At 41.7% G+C, this 14,040-nt stretch overlaps 1 protein-coding gene across 2 annotated transcripts; it reads left to right on the forward strand.

Moving 5' to 3' along the window:
* Positions 1 to 265: 265 nt before the first annotated feature.
* LRRC32 (leucine rich repeat containing 32) lies at positions 266 to 12,812 on the forward strand. Of its 2 annotated transcripts, none has more exons than XM_023922168.2 (3): positions 266 to 915; positions 4,579 to 4,669; positions 9,212 to 12,812. In XM_023922168.2, the coding sequence occupies exons 2-3, from the start codon at positions 4,583 to 4,585 to the stop codon at positions 11,150 to 11,152; spliced, it is 2,028 nt and encodes a 675-aa protein (XP_023777936.2). In that variant the 5' UTR covers positions 266 to 915; positions 4,579 to 4,582; the 3' UTR covers positions 11,153 to 12,812. The 2 variants fall into 2 exon arrangements, with proteins under 2 accessions (XP_023777936.2, XP_086738519.1); XM_086882393.1 differs by lacking the exon at positions 266 to 915 and adding an exon at positions 4,348 to 4,428.
* Positions 12,813 to 14,040: the final 1,228 nt, after the last annotated feature.

The following is a 14,040-nucleotide window of genomic DNA, read 5'->3' on the forward strand; positions in this document are numbered from 1 at the left end:
CTGGTACCAGGGCACGTCTAAGCAGAAAAAGACAACAATGTAATGCACAGGTGCCCCACCGCTTTGCACAAGTGCCCTGCTTCTGAAATAAAAGAGATCTTCACATGCAAGGGAAAGAAGGAAAAAGCCATCCCACTGCCCTTTCTGGAAGGCATTTACATTATTTCCCATTCAAGCATTAAATTGAATTTATCCTTTCCCCCAAGGGTGCGTTTGGTCATCCCACTGCTGTGCCACAGAGACACAACTGAGCTGTTGGGAATCCAAACATATGTGCTGTCCCTACTGCAAAACTTCCCTCCCATGTAACCTTTTCCTATGCATCCCACTCTGCGTGGACTTGGAGTTTTGGTTTTGCAACTAGCTCGGTGCCCCTGATGCACTCTATCCCCTGGGAATCTGCAAGCTGACAGCTGTGGGACAGGCGGGGATGACTTCAGAGACAAGCACGTGTCTGCAGAGCCTGCAGAGGGGATCTTTTTGTGGAATTTACAGACTGTTTCATGTGTCAATATGAGAGGAGCATAATTACCAGCTGAGAAACTGCAGGAAATTAGCCAAGACTGAATGGACGAAATGGAAAATAAAGAGAAGCGCAGAGGACACACACATTTTAAAACAATTACGGAGGTATGTATTCACATGCTTGTGGGAGCCTGGGAATACATAAGAGATCGTGACTGCAAAGGAATGAATTCACAGACCAGTCTATGGGGAGCATTTTTTTTCCCTGTGACTTCAAACTTCTCTCGGAGCTCACAGAGTTTTAGTCAGCTGGCATGCAATAGAGGTACGACTTCCCTAAGGAAACTCTTCCTCGACTTGCCGTGGAAAAGCTGCTGGGAGAATCTGTGAGACAGAAGGCTGCAAGCAGAGGTGATTCCTGCTCCTGCTTCTCCTCCAGCCACAGAGCAGGTATGTGGAGATGCATGCGAACCTGGGAGCGTGCTGGAAAGTTGAGCTTTTGACTGCAGGAGAGACGGGGGCTCTGCCGACTTAGAGCTGCAGCCTTTAAAAGTAACACGGACGAGGAAGGTAGTGTATAAATAAAATATCCCGTGTTTATGGATAGGCTGAGGAACTGGCTAAACACACTGTGTAGATGGCTCTATCCACACAGCTGTATATTTAACCCATCAGGGACTTGCACTGCAGCGAGTCAGATCCCTTGTGTTAAGGAGGCACCGATTAGTTCACAACAATGCAGTTGTCATACTCCAGGTTTGTTGTTATTCTCTGTGTTTGCAGTAGTGAAAGGTGGGGACGTGTCTGGGTATTTTTTCTTTCTTTACAGGACTTTAGCCTGTTTGTGGAATTGCTGCATTATAGTGCTCTGAACCAGGAGTGCTGCAGAGATCAGCCTTGTACACTGATTAAATGCCACTTGCCCAGCTCCCCGAATCTTAACACAGCCTTGGGCAAATCACACAGCCCCCGGGTAAAATGGGAAAAAAAAGGCTGTTTGGCTCCTCTGCTCTTCTTACTATCAGCACTGTCATTGAGCTCTCCCTGTTGGAGCACGAGGTGTGAGATGGCAGCATTATTGTGCTACTCTTAAGATCCTGACAGCTTGAATGTCACCTTGGGTGAACAATGACTTACTGAGAGGGTTTTGCTGCATCTGGATTGTTACCACGGGAATTAACACTTAGACAGTATTTGGAACTGATAAAGTTTTAGAAAATCCTTACTTATTTAAAAGTCACAGATAAATTTATAAAGCCAAACCTGGTTGTATTTTGACAGAAGTATTTTTTATTAAAGTTCAGATATGTTTCCTTAAATAGAATCAAAATTTGGGTTTTCCACAAGAGCAGAAATATGTTTGTGGGGTTTTTTTTGCTAAGATAGAATAATGTCAACTTTAAAATCAACTTATTACTCTAAAATGCTAAAATCCTTTAATTTTCAGTGGTAGACATTTACAATAAGTAACCTCTTTATAAAGCAGTTATTTCCATTTCAGTGATTGTATCAGTGCTTTACTTTTTACTAACATAATGATGGATGGATTCAAGGGCGGGTATCAGTATCGTGCAATCAGATCTATCAGAAATAACTATCCTCACCCCATTTTTCCTCCTGTTGGATCACACAAATTGAATAGATCTTTTCCCAGGCATTGATTCCACTGTCAACTAAAACAAACTGCTGAATTAAAAGCCTGTTTTTCTCTCTTTTGCTGCACTAAAATAATATGGGAAATTATTATGTTTTAGTTCCCGAATTTGAGTTTTCCCAGGAACTGTGTTTTCTAGGGAGATAGTTTGTTTTCATGGTCAGATAGTTTAATCTGCAAATCACTTTCTGCTGATATAAGTGTTTTCATTTTCCCTTCTCCTACTGTCCCTTCACTCATCCCCTTGCTCAGCAAGTCTCCAGCCTGGTGAATTTCATGCAATTGTCATTTTATTCCCTTTTTCTTTCCTGTAGAGAGGGGTAGAAAAAAAAAAAAAAAAAAAAAAAAAGTGAATAACATAGGGAATCTGGCTAAACCCCATGTATCCAATTATTTGAAAATGTCCATTTTTGGTGGGGAAATTCTGTTGTCTAAACACCTGACTACAGGTGCAAGTAGAGAGAAGACAGAGTGAGAAACAAGGAAGGCAACGGCGTCAAAAGACAGGAGAAAAGCCATGTTGGGGTTAGAGAAGATGTAGGAATCTTTATTTTGGTATGCAGTCTTGCCTTGGCTGTGATTTTAATGAAGCAAAGTCCTGAGCAGCAGAATCAGTGCATGCCCTTCCCTCCTGGTTTGGCATTTGTTTCTGTCCAGGCTCTTCTTCACAGTTCACCTGGCACAACTGCTTGGTCCCTTGCTAAAACAGCCTGAGGAACTGACCTGGGTTTTTAAAAAGCACAACCAACAAAATCTCTGCTATTTTTAGCCTTGCAAATCCAAACTTCCCAAAGTGCTCTGAGCTTCCATGTGAAGGAAATGTGAAGCTACAGTCATCTAGGTCACTTGTTGCTCTTCATTACAGGCATGATATTAGTAGTCCATCTCTAAATTAGATCAAAATACCCCATCTTTAAATTTATATATTTTTCCTCATGGAGGCCTCAAATGTTTGAGGTTTGTCTTGCAAAAGTGTCTGTACTTTGCAAGTGCTATTACATGCTGCTGACAGGACAAACTCTAAACACAGAGCATCTGAAAGTAATTTAAACCTCTGGACACCACAGAAGTCCCCAGCTTCACTCAAGTTCCCTGCTCACCCCAAGGGGTTTGCAGATAGAGAGCTTGAGTCCAGGAAGAATGCCAAAATCAGCACTGCAGCCAGCTCCAGACAAGGGGAGCTCAAGACACAACCTGCTTGAGGGAAGATGGTCAAAATGAGTATGACAAGTGCCCAGTCAAGGGTTGTGATAATCTCACTGATGGACTGCTCTCTTGAGAGCTTAACATGGATTTTTCTATCCATAGCACCTAATCATGCCCTCCCCCGTTGTCTTGGCATAGCATTTTCATGGCTAGACCAGCAATCTGGTCTGCAGGAAGGTGTCCCTAACCACGGCAGAGGGGCTGGAGCCAGAGGATCTTTAAGGTCCCTTTCGACCCAAACCATTCTGTGACTCCATGATTCTGTGATTTATGCCTCTCATTTCAGGGTGCATTGTGAAGCATATGAAGTGTTAAGAGCCTAGCTCTTTGGCATATTATTTCAACCACGGGAAATTTGCTTTGCAACAGTTCAGGCATGTGGCTCTGGGAGAAAGCAATGGGAAAACCTGTGTAAAGGTGGATTTTCCAGCAGCAGTACTTAGTTAGCAGGAGACAGGGAGAAAACCAGCAATTAGACAGCTGCTTCTGCCCTAGAGGGCAGCACAAAGTAATAGATACAAACATGAACTCACAAGCCACCTGAAATCATGTTCTGCATTACAGAAGAATGTCTATCAGGGTGGTGCCCTGTTGTGGCTAATATCCTCCTCTTAATTTGTTGTATCTAAACATAAACCCGTTGCTAAAAGACACAGAATGATTCACACAGACACGTCTCAATGGTATGATAGGAAAGAAAAAACACTTTATTTTTCTGACTCCAGTATTTATAGATTCTTGACAATGACCAGGGATTGGATAATTAAGTTACCACCTTCCCAATCACACTGATCATGAGAAACATCCATCAAAAGATGTCTCTTAGAAGGAATGCATAAACATCTATGCTTACAGTTACTTTCCTGGGAAAGATGAAAGACAAGATCAGAAGGCTTAATTTTCAGGGCGACATAAACCATTTCCATTTGAGAGCTCTTTCTCTATGATGCCAGATACACTACCCAGCATGAGCATCTGGATTTCATTGTGAGGCCTGGATATCATCTAGGCAGCATCTGGAACCACACAAACCCATTAAATGCCTTGCATCCTCCTTTTCCCACCAGGCTCAAAGGAACACAAAGGAACACAAAGCTACACAGGTAGGTCAGAAGTGTAGTAGGCTCAGAGAGGGTTCATTTATTGCACTGCTTGTGTCCATCTCTATATTAGATGATGATCTGGTGCTGGCTTTCACATGTGTTGACCTCTGTGTCCCATTTGAAATCTAACTATAATGCTTTTACCTTCAGAACCATGAAACTGAACATCATCTTCTTGCTGGCAGTGGTGAACACAGGAGCCTTTAACTATCATCCCATAGAGGGGACATCCTGTGAAATGGTAAGGAGGGATTCCTGCTCAGGCCCTTTGGGATCTGCAGTGAGGCTGGGACAGCCTTGTACAGGCACTGTGCAAACAGCCACAGTCTCTGAGAAGGGAAGTCCCCCAGGACCAGCCTTTCTGTGGTGGCAGAGGTGGGATTTGCAGGGTTAGGGGATGGGTAGTGGGCACTTCTCAGACTATGTCCTTTTTTGTAGTGATAGCACGTAAGAGGGGTGGAGGAGGGGTGAGGGGGGAAGAAGGGTCATTATCTCAGGGTTTTTTTTCTAAAGGGGAGCTGGTTAAAAAAATTTGACCTGATTTCCTTAAGACCATAGAGGGGTTCTGGGACTGAGACAGAGAAAAGGCTTAGACCTAAAATCAACTCCTTTCTATCAGGCCTAAGTTCTTTGTGCTTTAAATAGAGAATCTTCTGTGAAATGTATCTATACCAGCCCTTTTGTAATAGCAGGGAGACTGACCTCCTCTGCCCTGACACAGCCTTGCTGCCAGGGAAGTTGCACCTGACTTCTGCTGGAGAAAAAAGAAGTGGCAAAGCCTCTTGCTCTAGTACAAAATTTTCTCCTTGGATTTTTGCCAGCACCAAGTACACTATTATGAATGTTATTCAGACCTGAGTTTTCTCCCTTCCGTATCAAAGTGTTTCTGACTGTAACAGGTTTTTAAAAATACTGGTTTTTTCCCTGAATATTGAATCTGCTTAGCACAAATCTTCAAGAATTTCCAAAATAGGGAAAAAAAACCCCTATTTACTGGCTGTACACAACTCCCTCATGGGACTCGCTGCATTCCTTCCCACCTGCTGTGTTGCTGCACTTCCTGAATTCTAAAGAAACTAAAACCCAGTTTATACATAACGATCTTGGGAAAGTGACTAAATAGCTCAGTTCATTGTCTGGAGATGGAAGACTGATGAAACTTGGGCCCCATGTATCACAGTCAAGTGAAGGCTGGGAAAGACACACAGTAATCCAAGCAGATTTGTCCCATCACAGTTTTTGGATGGGTTGCAGACCCAGCTGACTGCTGAGAAATAAACATGTACTTGTTTCAACCACTCCACTGTAAACTGGTTCCATCAAGCCAACGACCCAAGGCTCTAAGCAGTTAACTGAGATAAATTTAGCTCTGACAGAAAGCTGCAGTCAAAGGCTGCAACGCTCATCTCAAATAAATGAACGGCTCAGCACTGCAGATGTCGATGCTGATCATCTTTCTTCACTGGATGTTTACTCCAACGAAGGGTGCGTGTAAATGCAAACACTGCTTAAAGAAAGAAGGAGCTACTGGATTAGCTGCTGGCTTCATTGAAGTCCTGCACTGCTATTTTTCATCACAGCCTCAGTGTTTCACATGGTACTTTCCCTGTGCTGACACCTTTAAAACAGCAACGGCTCAAAATTTAATGCTTTCATCTCAAGTCTCCTGGAAGAGGCATGAGTCAGAAACTTGTGCCCATCTCTGATTCACCACTAGTGCTCCTGTCATTGAACAAGAATATTAGAAGAGGTTTTAGGAAGTAAGCAATCCCTACCAGACCCTTGACACTGGAGTGAGCTGCACTGAATATACAAGTTATGGCACATCTACTTGCTTGCAAGACAATGCACAACTTAAATGTCAGGAGGTTCTTCCTAACTCACGTTACCTTCCAAGGACAGGCAAGGCTTCAAGTAGATCATGTTCTACCTCCCAAAGAAAGAGCTAATTCATGTTTGCTGGCAAAGGATAAGCTCTGAAATAATTTACAGAAGGGAAGGGATTTTAGGAAATTCTGTCTTATCTTGGGTTGAGGTGGTGCATGACCAGTTAACACAGGTCAGCTGAGGTGGGGTACCTGGGCAAACCGCTGAGGTTTGATTCTGTATCTGAAACTCCACCTGGGCAGCTCTTCTAGAAATGGCCATGGACACCACACAAGTGCAGTCCAATTTCTTTGGTTCAAATGTTCGTGAGTTGAAAGGAAAATGTGAGTGGAGGCCTGGATCCAGCTGCTTTTCTTGTAGGGCTCTTAAGAACATGGATGACAACTTCCTCCCAATGCTGAGCAGTGAAGAACTGAAACAATAATCCAAATGATGCTCAGCTTTTGAACTGTTGGGTCGTTTTTTTGCCAGCACACAAATGGGACCAGATACTAAAGGGACCAAATGCCCCTCACCCTGCAGTACTTCTTGACAATGGACTTGAAATAAACTGATGGCAGCACTAGCAGAAAAGATGAAGTCAGAACATGAGACTGGCAAAACTCTCTTTTCCAGTCTCAGGCTGCCCGTGCATTGGGCTAAGAGGTTGGAGAAGGGGAGATACACCAAAGAGATGATCTATCCCAATGAGATGTGCTTTATCTTTTCTTCCCATTCCTGATGAGGATGAAATTCATGCAGTTTGGGCCTCAGGGGAGTAAAGAAGGTGCAGAAAAAATATGGTGACAATCAAAATAGTCAGAGAAAAAGAATGATGGTTTTAAAAAAAAATATGGGAGGGGAACTATTATAGGAGCAAATGGCAGACAGTGGGAAGTATAGATTTTATCTGTCCCTTTTACCCCTAGGACAGTTCCATGAATGCAGATTAAAAGCCAAATCCTGCAATATACATGGTGATCTGGGACTGACCTCTGGCCCATTGACTTCAGTGAAAACACGCTGGCTGGCACTGACAGGAGTTGGATCAGAACTTTCTCACAGAAGGAGTGAAGGGGGCTCTACACTTATTGAGATTTGGCTCAGAGTGTCTGAAGAAACCTGGCATCTGCCTTAGGCTGCAAAGTACCTGCTGCTTTTTCACTCCGGATTTTTTCATCCTTCTGGATTCTGCCTCTTCCACAAACCAAATGAAAAAGGCTTCCTTTTAATGCCTTGGAGCTAAGCCCAATTCTAGGCATATTGTAGCTCAAAATGAGGAATCCTACGACGGTTTGGCAGGAAAGAAATAATGTCAGGGAGAGGCCAGAAAAATTCCTTCTTTCTCCGTAATATTTTTAGCTGGGGGAGATTTAAGTGAATTGGAGGTGGGGAAAAAGGGTTTCAGGTTTTTGTAGACAGTTTACTTGGGATCTTTGGGAAAGATATATTACAGGAAGGACTGTGGAGCAGTCTGACTATATCTGGAGTTTGGATGAGCACTGGTACTTCTCTGACACATTTTTGTGTGGTCTCCAAAATTTAGATTATGCAAAAGAATTTCACAAAAGACTGACTAGTGCCACACTTCTTCAAGGCAGATGTACCACTACATTCACCTCAAAGTTCACATGAAACAGATGGGTTTTAATATTTTTTACTTTTAATGTTTCTTTACTATCTGAAAAACTTTGTGTCATGAAATCTGGATCCTGTTTCTCTACAAAAATTAAGATTAAACAGATTTTTTTCCTTTTATTTATTTCCTTTCTGATCTTTCTACAAATACTATATTGTCCAGACAACCAAATACATTTATGACAAAGAGTTTTCCTCCAGTAAATTAAATGCTGCCCAAGTCTTTCACATTCCATTTCCTCACACTGCTGTATGTTCTCCTTATTAACAAAATATAGTTTGATCTTTACGTAAGGATGATCATGTTCATGTTCCAAATCTTCCTTATAAGCACACACTCCAAATTTGTCCTGGACACAGGCTCAATCCTAGCTGCAATTAAACAGACTTGCTTCTGGAAGATGGATTTGATTTTGATTTTTTTTTTTTTTTCTCTATCTGCTGCTGAGAATTGGCCTCACTGCACCTCACAGCTTTTTTCTCTCTCGAGTGCTGGCTTTACAGAATTTTTCTTTTCCATGTTGTGTCACGTGTGTTTTGTCAGAGCAGCTTCACAAGGCGTGCCCCCATGCAAGAAGGGAATTGTTACCTTAGTAAAAGGATAAACATGGATAGTAAAAGCAGGAAGAGTTTGGGGATTTACATCAGAAATATTTCAGTCATTGAATGACCCATTTTGGATAAAGGTGCATTACTAAACTAAGCCATGGCTAAAGGAAAGCACGATCTAATATCTGAGGGTGTGATTATGAAGGAGAGACAGGTTTTGTGATGTAGAATCCTTATATGTTCTTCCACCTCCTTGCTTTTGAACCCATACTGTCAACAGAGTGAAGATTTTTCAAGTACTGCTTATTCTTGCAAGCTGAGTTTAAAAAATCTAACACAGATGTAAAAGTGAGAAAATTAAACATCAGAAGGAAAGTGAAGAAATTATGCTTGATTGCAATGGAAAAGGGGCAAAACTCCTTTACCTGGGGCTGTTAAAAAGAGTCCAGGAGAAAGGTACAAAAGGAGAGGATTCCATAGGTATCATACACAGACAAAACTCTACTGTTGTAAGTCAGAGATGCCTTTATAATGAAAAGAGTGCTGTTAGTTGCAGAGAAGTGTGAGGATTGTTGCTCTTGCTGTCTGACTGCTCAGATAATGTGGTGGGATCAGTGTTTCAGGAGGAGGTTCTGCCCGGATCTTGAATGTTATTTTCATTACATATATATCATGCAAAAATGTTTTTAATTTGTCAAGTGACAGCCCCTTTTCTCTCTTTTTCTGGCAGGCAAACTCACAGGCATTTTGCCACAACAAAGACCTCCACCGAATCCCTCACGAGCTCCATCTGAATGTAAACAAAATAGATCTGTCTGGAAATCTGATTCAAAGCGTCCCTGAAATGCCATTATCATTTTACACCTCGCTCCAGTATTTGGATTTAAGCTTCAACCGGATAAGTTTCATTACGTCTGGAGTGTTTGCACACATGACGAGTTTGCTGGAAATAAATTTAGCCAATAATCATTTATATGAGCTTGTTCAGAATGTGACAGAGGGCATTGGACTTTTGCCCAAGGTGGAAACAATGGACTTGTCCCACAACAATCTGTACAATGGGATGGCTGAGTATTTCATTAATCAAGCTCCAACACTGCAGTATCTTTCCTTGGCAGACAACAGTATTGTAGTGATATCACACAAGATGTTTCAGGGATCCCCCAGTCTTGTGGAGATAGATCTTCAGAGAAATATCATCATGGAAATAGAAGAAGGTGCTTTTGAGACTCTAGCAAACCTTTCCAAACTCAATCTCTCCACAAATTCAATTACTTGCATCTCTGATTTCAATCTCAGGCAGTTGGAGATACTTGACCTTAGCAGGAATAGCATTGAGACCTTCAGCATCACAAAGTCAAATGATGAATATAGTCTAAGATATCTGGATCTTAGTGAAAATAAATTGCTCCACTTCCCAGTCTTCCCTCAGGTAAATAGGCTGGTAACTCTGAATTTATCAAATAATTTAATCCAGCTCACTGCTGAATCCCCATATAATAAAATGGACTACATGGATGATGAATGGCTAGATGCTTCTTTTCATCTTCTTGATCAGAAGCAAAGTAAAAATACAAGTTCTCTTTATTTATCCCAACTTGTATATTTAGACTTAAGTTATAATGAAATCAAATCCATTCCAGATGGGTTCTTTGAGTCAATGTTGTCCCTTCACACCCTTAATCTCAGCAAAAACTGTCTTCAGGCATTTGCAGTAAGTTATGACAGCGCACTGATCTCCCTAACTGTCCTTGACTTGAGCTACAATGCTTTGCAGAACCTTCTCCTTGATGCTGATGCCTTGTCAAATTTGAGGGAGTTTCATATTCAAAACAACAACCTTCAGACCCTGCAATTCGACATCTTTTCCAGTCTTCCTAGCCTCAGATTTCTTAACCTACAGAGCAATAATATCAGCCTTTGCAGCATGTACTCAGGATTAGCTAAGCAAAGACTTGCTGGAGAGGAAAGTGGCTGTGTGTCATTTGTTAATTCTCCTGCTCTCCAGTACTTGTACCTAGCAGACAACATGCTGAACATCTTACCAGCACACACCTTCTACAAGACCCCGCTGCTTGTCTTGGATCTCTCCATGAACCCTGGACTGAAAATAGAACTTAAAGCACTAGCAGGACTGGAAAAGTCTCTGGAATACTTGCATTTACATGGCAATGGCCTGATAGATTTAAATATTGACTTGCCTTGTTTTAGTCACCTTAAGCATTTAAACCTCTCTGAAAATCAGCTGAACTGGCTGCCTAAGTGGAGCAGTGACTCTCCACTGGAAGTTCTAGACCTACGGAACAATAGGTTCAGTACGTTACAGGACAGCAATATTTTAGCATTAGAAAATTCACTTAAAAACTTGTATCTCACTGGGAACCCACTCAACTGCTGTGGAAACATCTGGCTTTCATCAATGATCCAGAACAAAAACGTCCAGATCCCCAACGTGGAGCACTTAACGTGCCAGTACGTTCAGAGCTTTGGGTATTGGGAAGAAATGCACATTGGGAACATTAGACCAGAAGACTGTGAAAAAGAGGATCTGAAGAAAATCAACATCCTCATTATATTAACATTTGTACTAGTTTTATCTGTGATCATCATTGGTGTGGGTTCATTTTTTTGCTTCCGAAGGCAAAACTTTAACCATCAATTTAAAGCATAGGAACACAAAATGCCTTGAAAACTGAAGAAATCAGGTGCTACCCTGGCACTGTGTAGGAATGAAGGATAAAAATCTCATCTTTGAGTTTTAACTGTGGATTTTAAGATGGTTTTGAGGTGTCCCTGAACTGCACCACTGTAGTGGTCTGGGTTGGAGGGACTGGAAGGAAAATTTGCTCCGTTTTGCACTTGCTTCATTCACATGCAGATCTGCTTAAAAGATTACACAGTGTTAGAAGAGGCCACTGTAAAGTTCTGCTGTTGTTTTGAGAGATGTGTAATTTAAACCAGCTCAAAAGAAAAAGGCCTCTAAGGTCTTGAGATCTGAGACTTTTCACTAAGCTCAGATGATGGCATCAGCCAATTAGGAAATCCTTTCTCAAAATTATGTGCCTCCACAAGATGTTTGATTTGGTCTGAGCTTTGCTTTTACCTAGCTGGTTAGCTCCTAACCCTTCTTAAACTGAAATTATACAAAGATATGCCAGAGTGGGTCAAAACACAATCTTCACTCAGTGAAGTTGGTTGCAAATTCCCCTTGAGTTCCAAAACAATGAGAATTTAGCTAAAAAAAAAAAAAAGTAAACAAAACCTATGTATAGGTAGTGTCCATTGTGCTCCTGTCTACTATTTAGACAGCTGACCATGGAAACCAAAGACCATGTGGTAGGAACCTCTTTGGATATCTCCTTTCATTTATTGGGATGTTGCTCCAGTCACTGGAGCAAGACATGAGAGGTAGATGAGATCAATTAGTTCTGGCACTTAGTACCCACGAGGGATATGAAAGAAATCTCAAGCATGAGACAGCTGCTGATGTGTTACCAGATCTGCTCAGATCACAGGCCCACAGTTTAACTAAAAGAGGAGAAATTGTCCTCTCACGTGCAATACATATTTAACTGGGTATAATGTGAAGAAATTAATCTCTGGGGTGAACACTTTGCAAAAGAAGAATCTTGGAGAATGAATTTCAACCAGCTAGAATTGGACTGAAATGCTTACGTTTCTAAGCAAAACTGAGGGAAGTTCACGGCATACAGTTGAATTTCAATACAGAAGAATAATATATCTCTTTTTAAAGGTCATGGAAAGATATACTGCAAAAAGATACCATTGTGAAATGATACACAGGAAACTCAGTTGTGTGCCATTGTTCAGATCAGATGTTCACTGTGTCACCCTAAAAAGGCATTACAGTCTAGAGGATGTGCTGTAAGAAAAGTTATGCAGATCCTCATTCTGTGATGGGTTTAACACAGCTAACATGCTACATTGATGAAAGCTGACGCTGACATGTATTTTGTTTTGTACCCTGACACAAAATTCACCCTTTTGAAGTGAATAAAAGCTCACCAGCAGTGGGAGCCTGACCTGCTAATGGAGTGCAATGGCTTCAAAAGGAACTATATCAGGTCTTCTGTTAATGCCACGAATTGTACATTAAGGCATATAACAGAAACAGAGGTCAAACCAAAACCTGTCCAGGTAAATAACTCAAATTGCTGCTTCACTTCTGTTTCTTCAAGCTAGTGAATGAAAAAATTAACACACTACAAAAAGGTGTATAATTCTATTTTTAAAGCAGCTACGTAAGAAACTGGCTGGTGGATTTCACTGTGGAATTTTGTATAATAAAAACATATTTGAATTTTGTAAAATGCACAGGGTTGTGAATATATTAAATCACCAGTTTGAAATGCTCCACAGATGAAAAGAAAAGCCTTCCTGTTTTTCCTATGGTGTTCAGACTCCACCTTAGACCTCTACCTCCTGGTCCTGAGGAAGGGGCAGCTGTTCCATATCTTAGAGTGCTATGGAGACCAAGAGGATCTACTGAAGATGCAAGCCAAAATTTGGAATAGGTTTTTCAGAGCACTTGTGGGTGACCCATCCTGGAAGTGTCCAAGGCCAGGTTAGGTGGTGTCTTGAGCAACCTGGTCTAGTAGAAGGTGTCCCTGGCCATGGCAATGGAGGTGGAACTAGATTGTCTTGCAAGTCCTTTCCAACCAAAACCATTCTGTGATTCCCTAATTCTACAAATTTGCACAAACCCTCAGCAGCAATGGGGCCTGATCTAACATCTACAAAAGCTCGTGCTTGAGCCTACCATCAGCTCAAGCCTTTATTCAGGCAGGGATATAAAGTCCAGTCTTTAGTCTCCAGTCTAGCAGATTGAACAAGCAGCAATCCCAGGAGCTATCTGGAAGTCGATGTTGAAGGTGCTGAGCTTTTCCCTTGGTGTGAAGGCAAGCTGAGCTGTGTGCCCAGACACAGGTTAATCTGCCACACACTGAGTTTATGGCTTTTTTGTCAAGCGTGACAATCTCCTTCTCAGAGCCAGTATTAACTTGACCAGCATGGCTGGAATTAGTTAATGACCTGATGACAGAGTCAAACCCGTTTAATTACTAGTTTTCACACTGCTTTTGTTTAGCTCTCCCAAAAGGAAGTGGTTGTTACTACTAAACATCTGGGACTAATTAGATTTGCATTGACTTCCCCAGGAGCAAAAACAGTTTTCTCAAGAATAAGCCTCAGGAGTAAAATGCAGCACGGCTTGTTTGGATTTTTCTGTTAGCAGTATGATCAACCAAGAAGTGACACAACCCTGCTCCAGCCAATTCTATTATTTTGAATGGGGTGAGGAACAAGAGGGGGGGAAAAACCCCATTAATAAAATAGCAGAGAGGAAAAACAGGGAGAAATATGAGCCCTGCATGATATTATGCATCAAAATAGGGGGACTGTAGCTGACAGCCCCAGCTCTTGCCTCTCCTGTCTGTTGCTGTGTCTTCAAGAAGCCCAAATGCCAAGCCATACTCCTGCATCAAACGTTGACATTACTCAGACATTACACATCTTGCCACCAGTCAGCCCCATTTTCCT

The sequence above is a fragment of the Cyanistes caeruleus genome, chromosome 3, assembly GCF_971803275.1.
Source record: "Cyanistes caeruleus chromosome 3, bCyaCae1.hap1.1, whole genome shotgun sequence".
Lineage (NCBI taxonomy): Eukaryota > Metazoa > Chordata > Aves > Passeriformes > Paridae > Cyanistes > Cyanistes caeruleus.